Genomic DNA, 19,555 nt, shown 5'->3' with positions numbered 1-19,555 from the left:
GTGTAAGCCATATTGCTTGTCTCTTGTTAGTTTTCACATGGCAAATCTCAAGGTTGCTCAGATCTGCGTCACTCTCACCATTATCAAATTTTTCATCAACAGCACGCTCCTTTTGAAACTGCAACTTGACTGTATCTTTTTCTCTTCCCCAAGCAGACTGTTTATTTTTGTCTGCTGATATCCTCTTTGTATATGTCCTACTTGGTTGCATTTTCTCCAAGTTTCACCTGGGACTCCCTTTTATTAGGCATCTCTAGAAATGCGACTCGTTAGACCCTCACTAACAGCCACTGGACTCTACGACGAGAAGCCCACCTTTCTCAGGCTTTGTACGTCTAGGGTGTATACAACTTTGGTCCTGTCAAATCCCTGAGGTTGAGAAGTCTTGCTCACCTAAACCCTGGTTTGAGTGAATGCTGCATGATTTACTGCCCCCAGCAATCACCCTTTGGAAAGAAATAACAGTACACTCCATACAATTATGAAGAAGTATATTTAAGAATATGAAGTAAAGCAAACAATTATGAAAGGAAAGAAAGAAAAAAGCAAAAAGAGTCCATTATTCTTAAACAGTCAAATGTGTATTTAAGTTGGAACTCATCTTGAACCTGTCTGTCACTCACGAGCTGGACCCTCGGTTTGTGTCAAATCACACACCACCTTCCAAATGTTACTCAAAATCCATCTTGAACAAATGGGTCTCCCATGGGACTATTGGTCTTTCCTCCTTGAAGCCATTCATCTGCACAAAGCACCTTGTGCAAAAGGGACAGCATCCTCGGCCATCTTCCCTCCTGTCCTCTCCCAGTTCCTGCCAAAAAAGACCTCGAACAACATCAGTGTCCCTCACAAACTTGTAACTCCAAAACATAAAACTAATCAAAAGAAAACAAGGGAGCCCAAAAGATGTATGTGAACTTTGTTTTTACTTTTTAGCAAGGTGCACACTTATGACATGGTGGCATAATGATGTGAGCCATTCATGTACTTTCATGTAATGAACTATGTAAACAATAAAGAATGCTTAACCAAACAATATATTTACAATATTATTCAATTATTATTGAAATATTAAATAAAAAACACTGACTGCTCCCAAAATATACAGTATTAAAGTAATCCTATTTATAGTTATGTTTATGTCTGCATCATAGTGAGCCAGCCAGTGGTGTAGTGGCATCTGCACCGGACTTCATGATGAACGATCCCGGGTCTGAATCCAGCTGGCTCCTTGCATGCTTTCCACCCGTGCTGTGTTGAGCGTCAAGCTAGCAACCTGGCCTCGTCAAAAACAGACAAATGCTAAAGAAATGGCGAGGTTGCCACCCAATGTGCCACACAGTGTGGCATCACAAGTGGCTTATAGAGCTAGAATACCAGAAAATCCAGTCATGCTTACCTGCTGCAGTGGCCTTTTCAGGAAGAGAATTGAAGAAGTTTTTGATAAAGATTACTAACGATTTTCAATTCTTTGATCATTCAGGCTGCAATCCAGACCTCTTCACAAATGAACCTCAGCTCAGTTTCATAGCAGGACCACAACTGCTATTGATGCACCCATTGTCACAATTCCAGGCTTTGGATATGGAAACAAGACCTGGGATAACTTTTGGTCGCAATTGCTCTTCCCCTTCCTAGTCACTGCAAACCTTGTCAATCATATTTATATTAGGCAGAGACTCCTACTGAAATATCTAAGTTCCAGGCAAATCGTAGATAGGACCATACAGATCAATGTACAACACACATCAAAGTTGCTGGTGAACGCAGCAGGCCAGGCAGCATCTGTAGGAAGAGGTGCTGTCGACGTTTCAGGCCGAGACCCTTCGTCAGGACTAACTGAAGGAAGAGTGAGTAAGGGATCAATGTGCAGATAGTTAATTTTCTACACTCCTGTTGGTTATAATGTAATTAATTAATTATACCAAACTAATCCTGTCATCTGGACTACAGCAATTTCAAGAAGACTGATATTATTTGACTGCATTTAAGGTACAAAATGTTTATAGTGCGTAGGATTCATGTTGTACTCGCTGTTCAGAATTTTTTGCATCTCTTTTGGGCTTGTTCCGCATGCGAGGGCATTATTGCAAAGGCTGTGGTGTATAATAACAAATTAAGAGTAATTTCAGAGTAGTCAGTTCTTTGCTCTATAAATTCAATTTTGTGTTCTAACCATAGAAAAAAAAGTGATAATACATATTCACATTATTATATATCTCTGAAAGGTATTTTAGGCATGTTTTGCATCTGGAATAGGTGTGAATTAGGAGAAATAACATTGTTTCAAATAACACTGGACAACAATTCTTTTCAAAAGTGTTGTTTCCTCAGAATTTTTGTTTTGGTTTATGATAGACCACTTGAAGCTGAACACAATTATAACTTCAGACTACTTGTATCACACAGGAATTTGGAGAAACAAGTAATTAACTTTTATTGAATATAATGTGTTTAATTGCATAACAGTGCTGACGCTTTGCAATAGTTCAACTAAACTAATAATGTTTAGTTGATGGTTTTCATTTGTACTTTGTTTCTGAGGCATCTCGCTTAAGTGTCTAACAGTATCAGCCAGCATTAATGGATTCCAGTGCCCAGGTACTGTTTCTCATTGACTACAATGTCCTGGTGAAACCTTTCACTATGCTCATTATTGACAGTGCCAAGATTTGCAGGGAAGAAGTCTAAATGGGAACGCAGAAAATGAATCTTTAGTGACATGTTGCACTTCATGACTTTTTATGCTTGAAACATGTTGTCAACCAGATGCACATAGTTTAATGCTTTAGTTGCCAAGAAAAATTTCAACAACATCCTTGAATGCCTTCCACGTAATCTTCTCTGGTCCCACTAGAAGCTCTTTGAGTTGCCTATCATTGATGACCTGTTTGATTTGTGGACCAATAAAAATGCCTTCCTTAATCTTGGCATCTGTTACTCTGAAATGAATTATGAATTGAAATAACAAATTAAGGTGATTTCAAAAAATGGTGCGTGGTAGGGAAATTTCATGATGAGTTTTATGATCAGCAACACAAAATCCATAAGGTACATCCAAATGTATTCAGCAAACAAAATCTTTGTTGTCCAGTGTAGTCATAGAACATCTCGAAGCAAGGCAGATACAAGTTACAAACAAGAAAAATCTGTAGCTGCTGGAAATTTGAGCAACACACACAAGATGCTGGAGGAATTCAGCAGGCCAGGCAGCATCTATGGAAAAAAGTACAGTCGATGTTCCAGTATTTTGTGTGTGTTGCTCAGATATCAAGTTATGCAGGAGTAGTAAAAACAGTGGCTTTACTTTGTTTTGATTTTTTTCTCCTTCTGCAGTTTTGGAACCAAACTCAGTACTTTTAATGAACCAGGAACTGTCGCATTTTGAATAATTCAATTGAGTCCGCCTTCACTAGATGGCAGTCTTGCTCATTAGAATTTAAGCTCAGTGTTTCATTGGTTCTTTGGATTTTTACAACTTTGCAGGGCAGCATTAATTACCTCTCTGATTTTCTCTAAGATTATTAGAAGTCAGCCATCTAACATCATACTGGACTTCCACAAAATTTCATCAATTAGGAACGAACAATAATAAATTATCTGTGTTTTTATAATTATCTCACATTGTAATTTTTTGCCCTATTTCTAATGTTAGCCCATAAACTGTCAGAAATATTAAATTAAGTATCATAAAAGCCATGGTTTGATTTATACTTGTAAGATCTGATTGTTTAGTGTACTACCAGGATACCATATCAAATTGTTTTTTTCTATTCTTTTGTCAATCAATGATAGATTTAAAATTTGCATCAGTATGTTTTGTGTTACTTAAAAATGTAACCAATGTGGACTTTTTCTCCTCCCCTAACAGTGTCAGAATTCCTTTATTTCGTTTAACATAGGTCGGATCCAAAGTGGCAGCTATTATTTATCTCTCGTCTCATCATTAGCTGTTTTTTAATGTTTATCTCTTTTCTGTCACCCAACTGTGTTAACTTTTATTGATCACTTCTCAGCAATTCGTAGTAGTGAGATCACCCCAGAAGAGTATGATGTTCTCCTAAAGTCGATTTGTGGGCTCTCAGGTGGCTGTAGGGACTGATCGAGGATCCACGTATCCAGGATGTTAGGGAGGATTCCCTTAATGGAGAATGGCTGTGTGTGAGTTTGTTTAACATGGGGAGTCACCTCACGGTTCTTGACAGCTCCGGGTCGGTGTCCGGTGCCATGGAGTTCAGGATGGCTGGGTCTCCTCACTGCTGCAGCCCTTCTCCATCTTCACCGCCGTTGTGATGAGTTATCATTTTCCACCAGCTCTGCCACTGAAGTCTTGGTTGGATCACTCTTTGTCTGGAACCAACCCCTCTGACTTACCGCCAAGGGTGACCTTACCAGTAGCTAAACTCCAGAGGGCATTGCTCCTTTGGGATCATAGGAACTCACAATCCTCTCCACCATGACAAGGTGATGACACGCCGAGATAAGTTCTAGGAAACTGATTTGATTCAAACCTTTAGTGTTGTGTATGAGGAGTTTGCACATTCTCTCTTGACTGTGTGGGTTTCTTCCTAGATTCCACAAATATGCTGGTTGTTAGCTGAATTGTCTGCTGTGAATTATCCCGAGCACAGAAGCATTGTAGGAGAGTTGGTGGACATTAGATAGAAAATAGATTAAAAGGAGAATCGGATTTTTGGTACTGCTCTAAGAACCAGCAATGAGCTGAGTATCCTCCCTCTATGTTTCAAAAATATGTTCTGGCATGACAAACAATCTTAGCAAGCATAAAATCATGAAGCCATATCCTTTGTTCTTGACAGAGATCCTACCAGGCTAGAGCAGGAAACTAGAGTATAAGAGTTGAGGAAAATGAAATGTAACCTGAACTGCTAAATGAGCAGCCTGATCTTAAATCCTCCCGAGACAATTTTCACTGGGTGTTTTAAAATAGTGACTGACCAGCCTTAGTTACTTTAATGTTATTAGTAACTGAAGTTCTGCTTCTAAAATTGACTTTTGTCCAACTACTTTTTCCCTATTGTTTATGTTCCTCATGAAATCTGATGACAATTGATTTCTTTTTTTGCAACATGTGCCTTTATCTTCTCTAAAGCCTCTGCAATCTGAAGAGATTTCTCCAGAACAATGGCTTATAAAATTTGCTGTTTTGCACATGTTTGTGTGAAAAGCAATTGATGAATTGATGATTATGGGATGGAAAACACATTAACACAGACATTTACTTTGTAAGAATTGCACAATTGCAAAATTTAACCTAGAACTCTCTGCAGTCATATGTGCTCACATATATGCAGTACATACTTTTCAGCACGTGTTATGTACAGAATGAAGTTGTTTCACAACAACACATACAAAGTGTTGGAGTACATCAGCAGGTCAGTCAGCACCTATGGAGGGAAATAAACAGTCAACGTTTCAGGCTGAGGACCTTCATCAGGACTGGAAAGGAAGCCAGAATAAGATAGTGGGGGAGGGGAAAGAGTACAAGCTGGCCAGAGGTAAGTGAAATTGAGTAAGGGGAAAGGTGGGTGGGGGGAGAGAGAGGGATGGTGAGTAGATGGGGAGTGATAGGTGAAAGAAGCAAAGGACAGAAGAGGTAAGAACCTGATAGGAGAGGAGAGTTCACCATTGGAAAAGGGGAAGAAGGAGGGGCACCAGAGGGAGGCGATGGGCAGGTTAGAAGAAGGGAAGGGTAAAAAGGGAGGCAGAATATGGAATTGCTTGATCTGCTGAGTTCCTCCAGCATTTTGTGTGCGTTACTCTGGATTTCCAGTATCTGCAAAATCTCTTGTGTTTAAGAATCTCTTGTTATGTTTACAGATGTACTGTGGAGATCATTCTGGCTGGCATCACAGTCTGGTATGGTGGCACCAATGCAGAGGATTGGAAAAAGCTTCAGAGGATTGTAAACTCAGTCAGTTCCATCATGGGCACTAACTTCCCCATCATCAAATTCATCTTCAAAAGACATTGCCTCAGGAAGGCAGTATTGGTCAGAAGTACCTTCACCAGGTCCGCTTCACATTATTACCATTAAGGAGAAGGTACAGGAGCCTGAAGATGCACACTCAGATTTATTCAGATTCAGTTACTTATCACATGTACATCGAAACACACAGTGAAGGGCATCATTTGCATTAACAGCCGACGGACATGTGGATATACTGGGGACAGCCACAAGTGTTGCCAACATAGCATGTCCACAGTACTTGGCCAAAACAACATGGAACACAAAAAAACAGAACACAATAAGCAGCAAAGCAATGGACAGCAAAACATAGCACTTTCCTCACTCTTTAAGTTCCTCGGCATAAACATCACCAAGGATCTCGTGGTCTGTACATACCAGCTGTGTGGTGAAAAAGGCACAACAGCACCCCTTTCATCTCAGATGGTTGAAGAAATTTGGTATGGCCCCCAAATTCTAAGAACATCCTATAGGGGCATGATTGAGAGCATCCTGACTGGCTGCATCACTGCCTGGTATAGGAACTGTACTTCCCTCAATCGCAGGACTCTGCAGAGAGTGGTGCAGACAGCCCAGCACATCTGTAGATGTGAACTTCCCACTATTCAGGGCATTTACAAGGACAGGTGTATAAAAAGGGCCCGAAGGATCATTGGGGACCTAGGTCACCCCAACCGCAAACCGATGCAGCTGCTACCATCCGGGAAATGGTACCGTACCATAAAAGCCAGGACCAACAAGATCCGGGACAGCTTCTTCCACCAGACCATCAGACTGCTTAATTCATGCTGACGCAGCTATATTTCTATGTTATATTGACTATCCAGTTGTACATAATATTTATTATAAATTACTATAATTGTACATTGCACATTTAGACAGAGATGTAACATAAAAATTTTTACTCCTCATGTATATGAAGGATGTTAGTAATAAAGTCAATTTAATTCAATTCACCCACGCACACACACGGGTAGTCATCCAACTCCAGGACAGACCTCCAGTTTCCAGGCTTCAACCATTATGCTTTTACTTTCAGACTTCTGATTGACCTGACTTCGATCTTTGGTATTGGCTCCCAGACTAACAGATAATGGGACCCCAAACTCCAGATTCAACCTCTGGGCACGCTGACTGACCAGCCTTCGTGCCTTCTCAAGTCTCTTGATCGCATAGTCTGCCAATCCTGTAACCCACCATCCGGGGACAGTCTGACATCCAGGGGTGTCCTTCATGACCCGTCCACATTGCTGGTCTTCAAGCACAGAGAAGAGGCCTGGACTCCAGATGACCTTTGTCACCCATTCACATCGCTGCACTTTGAATGCAGAGTGTGGTGCAGTGGCTTGGCCTCTAACATTTTAGGAATAGCTCCTTCCCCTCTGCCATCAGATTTCAGAACAGTCCAGAACTGTTGGTCTCCAGTATTTTGCTCTCCTTTTGCACTAATCTGTTTTTTAAATATTATTATTGTAATTTATGCAAATATATGCTCTTATTGTAATTTACGCAAATTTATATATCCTTATTGTAAATATTGAGAACATCAGATAACAAGATAAAGTGAGGTTATTGGTTGTGAGAACATCTAATAGATGGGCAAGTGAGTGTAGTGATCCCCTTTGTTCAGGAGCCCGATTGAAGTTACTATCCGTCAACCATCAGGCTCTTGAGCAAAGGGGATAACTACAATCAGTTCACAGACACACAATGCTCTTCCAACAGTCTGCTATAGGTTATTGGAAGGGCTTTGTAATCTTTGTCCTCTTCCAATCGCTTTAATCCACTAACCCTGAGCAAGGATCCGTCCAAGAATTAATTCGCAAAATGTTTGTCACAAGAACAATCTTGCAAAATAGTGACCTCCATACCTTCTACCACATGGCAACAACAAAAACCATTTGTTTTGTCTACTTCCACTGTCCTTTGCTCATTTAATTTGGCTGTTTTGTTAATTTTTAATTTCTTAATGGCTAACAAAGTCATTGTTATACTTACTGGAACATTGTCTGAAAGTCCAATCGCAAAGAGAACATCTGCAGATGTTGGCAACACACACCAGGACTGGTGAAACATCAACTATATTCTTTTTCATAGTTGCTGCCTGGCCTGCTGAGTTCATCCAGCATATTGTGTGTATTGTCTGGAAGTAGAAGGTTCTGAAATGAATGAGTGGACGATGTCTGAAGTTACTTCTTTTACTGTTGCTTCTGTGGTACTCATACTGAATATGTTGCTCATATCTGAAATGCAGGAAGGGGCAACAGACATAGGGCAAACATTGGCAAAGACACTGTAGCATATGGGTTTTACAGTGATTCATGCAGATTTCATTCCCAAAGAGTTTTCACATGCACCATGCTGCTATCTTTAGCGTTGTGAGGGACAATGGGGTAAGATGGTGATACAGCAGTTGTTACTGAACTAGTAATTCAGAGCACTGTTCACCCTAAGCTGCACGGGTGTGCGGCTACACAGTAACTGAAAGTTCCTGCGTAGGTAGCCTTTGTTGCAGTATGGCTGAAATTTTCTATAACGTTTTATTAAAGTGCCATGCAGTTTTCAGGCCATGTAAAAATTTCCTGCTCAGTGCAATGGTTGGTCCACCCTGCCGGAAAAGAAATTAGAGGGAACATTGATCCAGAAACCTGAGTACAAATTTCAAATTTAAATTTAGTTTATAATTTGGATTTTTTTAAAAAAGATGTGTCATTGTTGCCAATGACCATGAAATTATTAGATTAATTTTTAAAATGCCATTTAGTTCATAAAGGCCCAACAGGGAGAGACATTTGACGTCTTTATCTAGTCAGGTCTGCATGTGACTCCAGAGCTATCAATGTGGTTAATAATTAAATCCCTTCTGTAACAAGCTGGTACTCGGGTCAAGGATGATTGAGACGGACATTAATGATGGCCTTGTAGTGATACCCATATCTTGAAAACAATTAACAAAAAAAAAGATTTAGGTTCCAAGCAAGTGGTGACTGGGATCTGCAGGAAGACCTACAATCCTACACCTAGGTGTGAGATTTCCTGATCAGGCACTGCAGCTTGAAACTTTATGCCTCCAGATCATTCCAGGTAGGGGCTCTGGCTGAGCTACACCATAGGTTGCTGCCCACTGTGGTATTAGGAAGGACTTTCAATGGAAAAAATTGTCACCTCTGCCCACGGAAAAGAAGAATCAGCCTAAACAGAGCAAACTTGTGAGGATTGTGACGTTCTCGTGGTGAAAAAGAGTGCATTTGCAGTGTGTTGAGCTCCCTTATAGTGCCTGGAGCTCGACGTCTATCATTCTTTGAATATCTGATTCACATATGACCATGAGAAAAGATTTCTCACCTTGTCAGTGTCAATGTCATGTGTCTGGGAAGCTCTCATCTTCCCAGCATGTCTGTCGTACTTGCTGGTTTTCAGCTGCCACACCACACAAGGAGCAAGCTGTTGGAGGACAAGGGCCAACCCCACTTCCTTGGCTTTTTACTTTTGCTGCTACTGCTGAGTCTGCCATGTTGACATTAAGGCAGACTCTGGGATTCAAATGGAGACTACCAGAAGGTTCTTGTGTTGATTTTGGTATTTGCACATCTCTGGAAGCCTTAAGTACTCTGCAGAAGAAGTTAGATATTTTGTCATTATATGCTGCATGCTCAGCAACTTGAAAATGAAGGCTTAGCCTTTTCCTAAAGTCCTACACGAGAAGTCGAAGGGAACTGTGTGGTTAAATGGATAGGACGTGGCAGAATAGGAGCATGATGACAAACTTCTCTTGAGTGAACTGTTACCATATTTTCTGTTGGACCCAGAATCATGCAATAAAGTAGTAATTTTGAAAATGTATTCCATTGCAACACACGCCACATGTCAGTAGCAAAGGTTATTGACTGAAGGCATTATATTCATCTAAAAGACATCTCAAGAAAATTGCTGCTGCACAGTGGAACCTGCAGGTCAGTGAAAGTTCCCTCAACCGTCTTGATATCCCTTTCAGGATCTCACTGTCATGCCAGCGAATATGCCAAGCATATCACCATGCATCAGGATCATCCTCATCTGAGTCCTCCTTAGCAGAACCACTGGGTGAACTTCCCCTCTTTAGAGCTGGCATAATCACTTCCTTACTCCTTTATATGAAATGCAGCCCATATATTAACCACTTGCATGAAAATGTAGGTAGCCCGATTAGTAGTTTTGTGGATGACACCAAAATTGGTAGTATGATGCACAGTGATGGAGGGGAGCAGCTTAGGAACATCAATGGCGCCTAATGGCAACTCCTTCGCTTGCATCTTCGGAAACAGCTCTATTTCCACCTTTAATATCTCTATTTTTCCCTTTCAGGGTTCTTTTGAAGATCCTGACCCGGAGTTGCATGCTGACTTCGGTTCTTTGCAGGAAAGGGACCTGGTCTCGGGGTTTCACGACTGGCCGTTATTCTGCACGCTAAGTGCGCGGCCTAAGAGCTTTGCTCGCCTTCGCAGGTCCACGATTTCATGGCTCTGGAGGGGGTGGGGGGGGGTGGGAGATCGGAGGTTGGTGTCCGAGCAGAAGATCGGTGTGTCATGGGAGTCAGAAGATCTAAGGCTGTATGCCTGGAGACCTGAGATCTTTAGGCACAGAGCTTGGAAAAGTGACACAACAGACTTTTAACATTGTAAACCAGCAAGTTGTTTGTTATGTCTCTCTTCTCACTGTGAAACAGACGGACAGAGAGAGCCTGTGGTATGTCGAATACCAGGTGAACTAATAGTCTTTGGGGTACTGCAAGTCTGTGTCTTTGCTGCATGCTTGAGTGCTTGGTGGCGGGTGCTGATTCTTTTTTTTTGCTGGTGGGGGGAGGGGGTATCGTTGCTTGCTGCTACTTATGTACGGGAGGGAGGGGAGCTGGGGGGGACTTTGAGGTTCTAACATTTAACTGTCGTTCATTCTTTGGGGGCACTCCTCTGTTTTTTGTGGGTGGTTGTGAAGAAAAAGCATTTCAGGATGTATATTGTATACATTTCTCTGACATTAAATGTACCTTTGAAACCCTTGAAGAAGCTTAGCTAAGACTACAACAGAATTTAGATCAATTGGGAAAGTGGGCCAAGGAAGGACAGATGGATTTTAACTCTGCACAAATGAGATGTGATAGATTTTGAGAAGTTAAGTCACGGCAGGATTATACAAGGACTGGCAGGGCCCTGGGGTCTGTGATAGTACCGAGATATCTGGGGATACAAGTACACAGTCCTCTGAAAGTGGTAATGCAGAAAGGCAAGGCGGTGAAGAAGGCACATGGCATTCTTGTCTTTATCAGACAGGGCACTGAGCACAAGTGCCATGCTACAGCTGTAGAAGATGTTGATGAGACCGGACCTGGAATACTGTGTGTAATTCTCATTGTAAAACTATAGGAAAGATGAGATTAAGCTAGAGGGTACGGAAGAGACTCACAAGGATGTTGCCAGGACTGGAGGTTGGAGGGCTTGAGTTGTAAGGCGGCTAGATAGGCTGGGACTGTTTTCCCTGAAGCTAAGAAAGTTATGAAGGGCAGAGGTAAAATAGATTAGTGCAGTCTTTTTCAGAGGGTAGGGCAGTCTACCCTCTGGAGTTAGCTGCCAGAGGAAGGGTAGAGGTGGATGCAATAAAAACCTTTAAAAGACATTTGAAACATTTATTTATTGAAAGGTTTAGAGGGATGTATTCTGAATATAGGCAAATGGAACTATCTGAGGAAGACAGCATTGGGCTCGAGAGCCTGCTTCTGTGCTGTATAACTCTATACCCACAGGTATCAAATATTTTCTGCAAGAGACTCTAATTCAGTGGTGATATCTGTTATTTGTCAAATAGGGGACCGTACACAATTCTGATTTGATGGAGACAGACGTGGGAGCACGGAGGAACATCTGGAGAAACTTCTGAAATGCCCGCTTCACTGCCGCTGTTACTGTGTGGTCTGGAATTTCTGGAGGAGAAGGTCCCGAATCCTTGGCTTTGTTTGTTTCGGTGGCCGGGCGAGGTCAAAGGCGCTCGGCGGAGGATGGCGCTCGGGAGGCTGTATCGGAGGGGCTGGTCTGAGGCTGGAAGTTTTTGGATGGACGGGCTCAGTGTCGGCTGTGGTTGGGTGCTTCCAATGCATCGGCAGTTGTCGGTTCCTGGAGGTTTATGGCAGGGAGTTTCCCCCTTTGCCACCTGCTATCGGGGACTCGGGAGTCAATCAACTCGGGACTTTAAGGCTTTTTTTTACCGTGCCCATAGTCTGTTCTTTATCAAACTATGGTACTGTTTTGCACTACTGTAACTATATGTTATAATCATGTGGTTCTGCCAGTGTTAGTCTTTGGGTTGTCCTGTTTTTCGTGATATCACTCTGGAGGAACATTGTATTGTTTCTTAATGCATCCATGTATTTCTAAATGACAATAAACGAGGACTGAGTGTTCTCATAAAATTCAGGTTTCTACTTCTCCAGTCCTAACCTTTGCACTGGTGCTTTGTGTAATGAATGCAGCCATTGGTGCTGGAAGTCTCCTCCTTTGCAGGGTGTGGTGCTGAGATGATTGAATAGGTATGCCCAGTGCAAGTTTGCGTTTTATTGTTAAGAGATATAATGAACATTGACCTTAGCAGAACTTCTTCCCACATTGCCCCCTGTTTCAGGGAGACTACGAAAAACGTTTCATTTTTGCCTTGCTGAGCTTCCTATGATACTTGGACCTCACAGCCTTCCTCCCCCCTCCCACCTGGTCTGTCATTGTAAAATCAGGGACATAGACTTATCACCAGCTGTTCTACTGGAGCAGTTGTCCGCGAGTACAGCGCGTTCACTTCTAGTACTCTTGCACTTAAATGGAATATTGATGTCAATAATGCAATTAATGAATTCCTGCAATGCACTTGAATGAGAAACACGCAAAAATAAAGTAATAGCATTGGTAATTCAAAACATATTAGTTATTTAAAAAATTCTTGCAGTTGAACACTGTCATGACACGAACAGGTGCTTAACTGAGCGGAGGTTCAAGTGTTTTCAGACCAGCGCAATTATGCACGCCCTTTCCAAATGACAAGCTGACCAAAGTCAAAAGTTTGTAGTTTGTAACGCTGATAATATATTGCAAAATATCAAATGAAGTAGAAGATAACTTTTTGATATTCTCGGAGAAAGCCCTGCATTTTAAAAGATGAGCAAATTGTATCACCTGGCATTGACATTGACTAAGTCTACAATTTGTCGTGCAACTTTAAAGAAGAAATTGAACACGGAAAGAGCGCATGCAGCCAAAATGCTCTTGGTACTGATTAAAGCAAGCGAAGCATTTTGTTTAGTTCCGACATAAGACTAGCTAGCAATGCTACTCGAGAGATTTGGAAGGGGAATGAACGCGGTCAGCCCGCCACCGCGACACCCAGAACGTGCACGCGGCCGTGGCCTCACCCGCACCGGCAAGGGCTCGAGCGCAGCCCGCCCACGGTTACCAGGCAATTTGGAGCCTGCGTCAGAACGGGAGAGGAGAGCAGAGCAGAGCGCGGGCCCGATGCGACGCCCCGCCCCGCCTTGCCCTGCGTCGTCCCGTGCCGTCCGCTCCGATTCGGAGCGTGTTTTATTTTGGGACCTGCGAGTTGGCAGCTGATACCGAGGCATCTGCACAGGGAGAATCAGAGGAAATACGGCTTCGAGTGAGGGGTGCAAACCGGCCGCGCGTTGGCAGTGAGGGGGCAAATCGGCTGAAACGGAGAAATGACTGATCCCAGGAGGAGGAAGCCAGTAAAAGAGCCAGAGAACCTTAGCGACAAGGTATGGGATTACAGCTGTAGGATGAGATTATTGTGTGTAACCAGGTATGAAACCTGATATAATGCTGATCTTCAAACCCTACCGATGTTGCTGATAAGGTGGTAGTAAGGAAATGCTTTCTTGGCAGACTCTGGTGTATAACTAGAGTAATGCACAAAATTACTGATGCAGAAAACACAAATCTTCGCAAATTAAGGTGTTTAAAGGTCGCCTGCCAATACTTGGTTTTGCAAATTATTGAGAATATTTCTCTAAACTATAGTTTAATTTGCTGAATGAGACAATGCAGCGGTCAGTATTATTCATTAAATACTCATACAAATTAATGGAATGTTACTGCATTTAATTTCGTGTAACGTCGGTTGCACTGCATCTTTTTAAAAGTTACTAGACGTAATGCAATCATCTCTGAAGTCTATTGTGACCAATATGCCACTAGGTTTAAATTCATGACACTTATCATGCTTAACAGCTGCACCATATTTTATAAAGAAGTTTATTTTTAGAAGTTTGTTTCAATAGAATTGTAATTCCAACTTCATAAACTTGGAGAAAACCGATCATAATAATCCTCATCAAAAAGTTTCTGATCGTAAGTGAACTTGTACATCCCTATATTTGATATTTCACTTTTATCTTATTAGGAATAAAAATTAATGTTTTCAAGTTATGAAACATCACATCATTACTCAGCATTGATAATGTCAGAAAAGAAACAAACAGCAAATACATCAGTGAAATTCAAATGTACAGAGTTAGAATTTGAAATGTAAAGCCATGGATTAAGACTTTGTTATGTTTATATGCATGTTTTTATATGTAGAAGATTCAGATTTATTTATCACAGATACATGGAAACTTACAAATTTATACAGAAAGATTGAATAGGTTAGGAATTTATTCCTTGGAATGTAGAAGATAGAGAAGATTTGATAGAGATGTACAGAATTATGAGGGGTATAGATAGGGTAAGTGCAAGCTGTTTTTTTTCCCTCTGAGGTTGGCTGGGACTACAATTTGTGGTCATGGGTTATGGGAGAAAGGTGAAAAGTTTAAGGGGAACATGAGGAGAAACTTCTTCATTCAGACTGTCATGAGAGTGTGGAACGAGCTGCCACTGCAAATGGTGCATGTGAGCTCAATTTCAGCATTTGAGAAGTTTGGATGGTAGGGGTATGGAGGACTATGGTCCCAGTGCAGGTCAGGGAGTGGGCTGTTTAAATAGTTCAGCATGGACTAGATGGGCTGAAGGGTCTGTTTCTGTGCTGTACTTTTCTAAGACTCTATATGGTAAAACGGATCGTTTGCATTAACAACCAACACACCCGAGATTGTACTGGAGGCAACCTGTAAGTGTCAACACACATTCCGATGGCAATATTGCATGTTCACAATGCTTGGCATAACACCACAGAATACAACAAGCAATAAAATAACAACAGCAAAAGTATGCCCCTCCCACACACACAGACAATCCAGGCTTTGACTTAAGACCATTAGATACAGGAGCAGAAGTAGGCCATTTGGCCCATCGAGTCTGCTCCGCCATTCAATTCTGGGCTGATCCAATTCTTCCAGTCATCCCAACTTCTCTGCCTTCTCATACCCTTTGATGCCCTGGCTAATCAAGAACCTATCAATCTCTGCCTTAAATGCACCCAATGACTTGGTCTCCACAGCTATTCGTGACAACAAATTCCACAGATTTGCCACCCTCTGATTAAAGTAATTTCTCCGCATCTCTGTTCTAAATGGACATCCTTCAATCCTGAAGTCTAGGCTCTTGTCCTAGACTCCCCTACCATGGGAAATAACTTTGCCATATCTAATCTGTTCACACCTTTTAACATTTGGAATGTTTCTATGAGATCCCCCTTTGTTCTCCTGAACTCCAGGGAATACAGCCCAAGAGCTGCCAGACGTTCCCCATACAGTAACCATTTTATTCCTGGAATTATTCTTGTGAATCTTCTCTGAACCCTCTCCAATGTCAGTATATCCTTTCTAAAATAAGGAGCCCAAAACTGCACACAATACTCCAAGTGTGGTCTCATGAGTGCCTTATAGAGCCTCAACATCATATCCCTGCTCTTATATTCTATACCTCTAGAAATGAATGCCAACATTGCATTGGCCTTCTGCACCACCGACTCAACCTGCAGGTCAACCTTTAGGGTATCCTGCACAAGGACTCCCAAGTCCCTTTGCATCTCTGCATTTTGAATTCTCTCCCCATCTAAATAATAGTCTGCTCATTTATTTCTTCCACCAAGGTGCATGACCATACACTTTCCAACATTGTATTTCATTTGCCACTTCTTTGCCCATTCCCCTAAACTATCTAAGTCACTCTGCAGGCTCTCTGTTTCCTCAACACAACCCATTCCTCCACCTATTTTTGTATCATTGGCAAATTTAGCCACAAATCCATTAATCCTATAGTCCAAATTATTGACATACTTCGTAAAAATCAGCGGTTCTAACACTGACCCCTGTGGAACTCCTTTGGTAACTGGCAGTCAGCCAGAATAGGATCCCTTTATTCCCACTCTCTATTTTCTGCCAATCAGCCAGTGCTCCACCCATTGCTAGTAACTTCCCTATAATTCCATGGGCTGTTATCTTGCTAAGCAGCCTCATGTGCAGCACCTTGTCAAAGGCCTTCTGAAAATCCAAGTGCACCATATCTACTGCATCTCATTTGTCTACCCTGCTTGAAATTTCCTCAAAAAATTGCAGTAGGTTTATCAGGCAGGATTTTCTTTTCAGGAAACCACGCTGGCTTTGGCCTATCTTGTCATGTGCCTCCAAGTACAACGTAGCTCATCCCTAACAATCGATTCCAACAACTTCCCAGCCACTGATGTCAGGCTAACAGGTCTTACAGTTTCCTTTATGCTGCCTTCCACCCTTCTTAAATAGCGGAGTAACATTTGCAGTTCGGACTAATGACTGACCTTTAGCCTTTGATCTTCGGTATTGACTCTGGAGTAGTCGATGATGGGATCCTGAACTCTGGGCTCACCAATTGACTGGCCATCGTGCTTTCTGCTCATGGTTATGCGATCCCAGGCCCCATCAATCTGGGATAGTCCAACACTGGAATATTTTATAGTTTTATACAAACTCTAAGGTTTAGAAGGAATATGCTAGTTGTTACTCCATAACTAATTTAGAAATATCAGCAAAAGGACAGTTCTAATAGTCTGAGCATTTGTCATTATCTTAAAATAAAGTTATTTTATAATTGTAGGGAAGATATTTTAGCATACAACTACAGGTAAATTGCTGCTTGTTTTTTTAGGAAATCCTGGCCTTAATTTATTTCTGGAATTGGGTTGTAATGAGCCAGCTGCCTGGAATGACTCTCTGTTGTGTCTGTCCTCTTGTGTAGAGATGCATGGTTAAGTAATTTGACCCTCTGCACCTGAAAGGTGACCCTTGAAGTAGAGCAAATTCTAAGAGACAGGAGGCTCAATGCAGCAACTGAACTACAGATTTTTCAACTGTTCTTAAATATCTCAGATTGGCCTAGTTAATGACAATAAAATATTGTAATATATATAAAAAAATCAAAAGCACTTACTTACTTGGCTACTTGCATTTTCTATGGGTATATGAATGAACTGGTTGATGTCTATGTACTAGCCAGTCTTGGTGTGAGGCTGTGCGGCCAGATAAGAAGTGTATTTCACTTCTTGTTAGTGCTTGGTTGTTGTTACAGACTTCCACATTTAGTCATATGTAGGAATTCTGAAGTGAGTTGAGTTACAAGGAGCTCTCAGCTGGCACTTTGTTATAGAACTGCTTGCTATCAGTTAGTCTAATTTGGTGCATTATTGGTTTTGTAAAAGTGAGGTTTTTATCCATTTCACTTTTTTTAAGGAGCTAATGTTTAATTTAACAATTTCATATAAGTCATTGCTGTGTTACTACTTAAACACAACAAAGATAGACAATATTGTAAACATTTGTTCTAATTACCACTGAAGTGTGTTTATGATTTTCAGGTGGCAAATTAAATTAGTTACTGATAGGAACCTCATCTTTGGTGATCCATCCATTAAGACATAGAAATGGGCATTATATGATTGTTGTAGAGGTATGATAACACCCAGAAGACCAAGGAGATCATTGTGGACTTCAGGCATTCCAGGAGTCACGCTCACGTCCCCCTCTACATCAACGGAACTGTAGTGGAGTGTGTATCAAGCTTCAAATTCCTTGGTGTCCACATTTCGGAGGATCTTACCTGGCCCCTGAACTCCTCCATACTGATCAAAAAGGCGCAACAGTGCCTTTATTTCCTGCGGAGCATGAAGAAAGCTCACCTCTGCCCCAGGATACTGATGGACTTTTACCGCTGTACCATTGAGAGAATACTCACCAACTGCATCTCAGTGTGATATGGCAATTGTCCTGTATCGGACCGCAAAGCACTCCAGCGTGTGGTGAAACTGCCCAGTGGATTATCGGCACCCAGTTGCCCACCATTGAGAATAGCTACCATAAACGCTGCCTGGGCAGGGCGAAAAGCATCAGGGATGCATCTCGCCCTAACCATCGACTTTTTACTCTCCTCCCATCCAGTAGGCGCTACAGGAGCCTCTGCTCCTGCACCAACAGGCACAGGAAGAGCTTCTTCCCTGAGGATGTGACACTGTTTAACCTCACATCACAGCGCTAAGCAGTATTGCCCCCATATTGTACTGTCTCAGTACTTTTATATTCGCGTGCTGTAGCACTTTTTTTATTCGCAGTTATTTTGTAAATAACACTATTCTTTGCATTTCTGGTCAGATGCTAAATGCATTTCATTGGCTTTGTATCTGTACTCGGCACAATGACAATAAAGTTGAATCTAATTTAATCATCTGTCTTCACACACAGGACAATCTCTTTTGTGTGGTGTAGCTTTACCAGGGTGCTAAATGGGTAGTCAGAGCAGTTCTGGCATGTCAAAAATGGCATCCATTGAAAATCTGTTGATCCGTAACAGCTGAAATATACACCATGATAATTTGTACACTGATGTACCCTTTCAAAATTAAAGTTGTACTTTATCATTGCAGCAAAAATCTCACACAGTTGCTTCACATTCAGTTCCTGGAGGACTTCACTTTCGGTCCGTTTCAAAACTGAAAACATTCAGTTTTGATTGTTATCCTTTCCTCTTCCAGTTGCATCAGCTCTTCATCTATTAGTTCTTGGTCATGGAATGCTAAAACCTCTTCAACATCATCTTCATCAACTTCCACAAGCTAAACTCACTTTGTCCTTACTTTGTTCACCACGATGGAAATGCTTAATTATGTCCGGTTTTACGCTAAGTGGAACACCCTTACGAGCTCTTTTAGGCTTTTCCGATACCTTAGAACTCATCTTGCAAACGGCTGCTCACAGGCACGTGTTTAAGCAATGCCGGCGAGAATGCCTTTCCGAATCTGGGGGAGAGCGGCTGCTCGGGGTGCACGCTGCCTTTTTCCACACGCTGCCTTTTTTTGTAACAGTGAAAACACCTTCTGTTAGCGAAAATAGGTAACTAATGTAGGTCTTACATAACAGTGATGTTTCGTAAAGCGAACGTCCGAAAGTGGGGGACACCTGTATTAGTTTCACAGGTCAGGTATCATCTAATTTTTATTGGCATTGTCACTCGTACTGAGTTACAGTAAAAAGAACATTGTTTTGCACGCCATTCATCCAGATCATTTCATCACAACAGTGCATCAAAGTAGTACAAGGGAAAAGCAATAACAATGTGGAACATTGTGATACAG

The 19,555-nt window shown here is 41.7% G+C and overlaps 1 protein-coding gene across 2 annotated transcripts in view; it reads left to right on the top strand.

The window, feature by feature from the left end:
- Positions 1-13,487: 13,487 nt before the first annotated feature.
- Positions 13,488-19,555, top strand: part of cds1 (CDP-diacylglycerol synthase (phosphatidate cytidylyltransferase) 1) — a 108,993-nt gene continuing 102,925 nt past the window's right edge. Inside the window, exon 1 of one of the 2 annotated variants that reach the window (XM_063042198.1) lies at positions 13,488-13,775. In XM_063042198.1, coding sequence (XP_062898268.1) covers positions 13,719-13,775 — 57 coding nt within the window. In that variant the 5' untranslated portion in view covers positions 13,488-13,718. The remainder of the gene's footprint in view (positions 13,776-19,555) is intronic. The other variant, XM_063042197.1, reaches the window with a different exon arrangement.

Source organism: Mobula hypostoma, chromosome 3, assembly GCF_963921235.1.
Source record: "Mobula hypostoma chromosome 3, sMobHyp1.1, whole genome shotgun sequence".
Taxonomy (NCBI): Eukaryota; Metazoa; Chordata; class Chondrichthyes; order Myliobatiformes; family Myliobatidae; genus Mobula; species Mobula hypostoma.
This window is presented reverse-complemented; position numbering and strand designations above follow the sequence as displayed.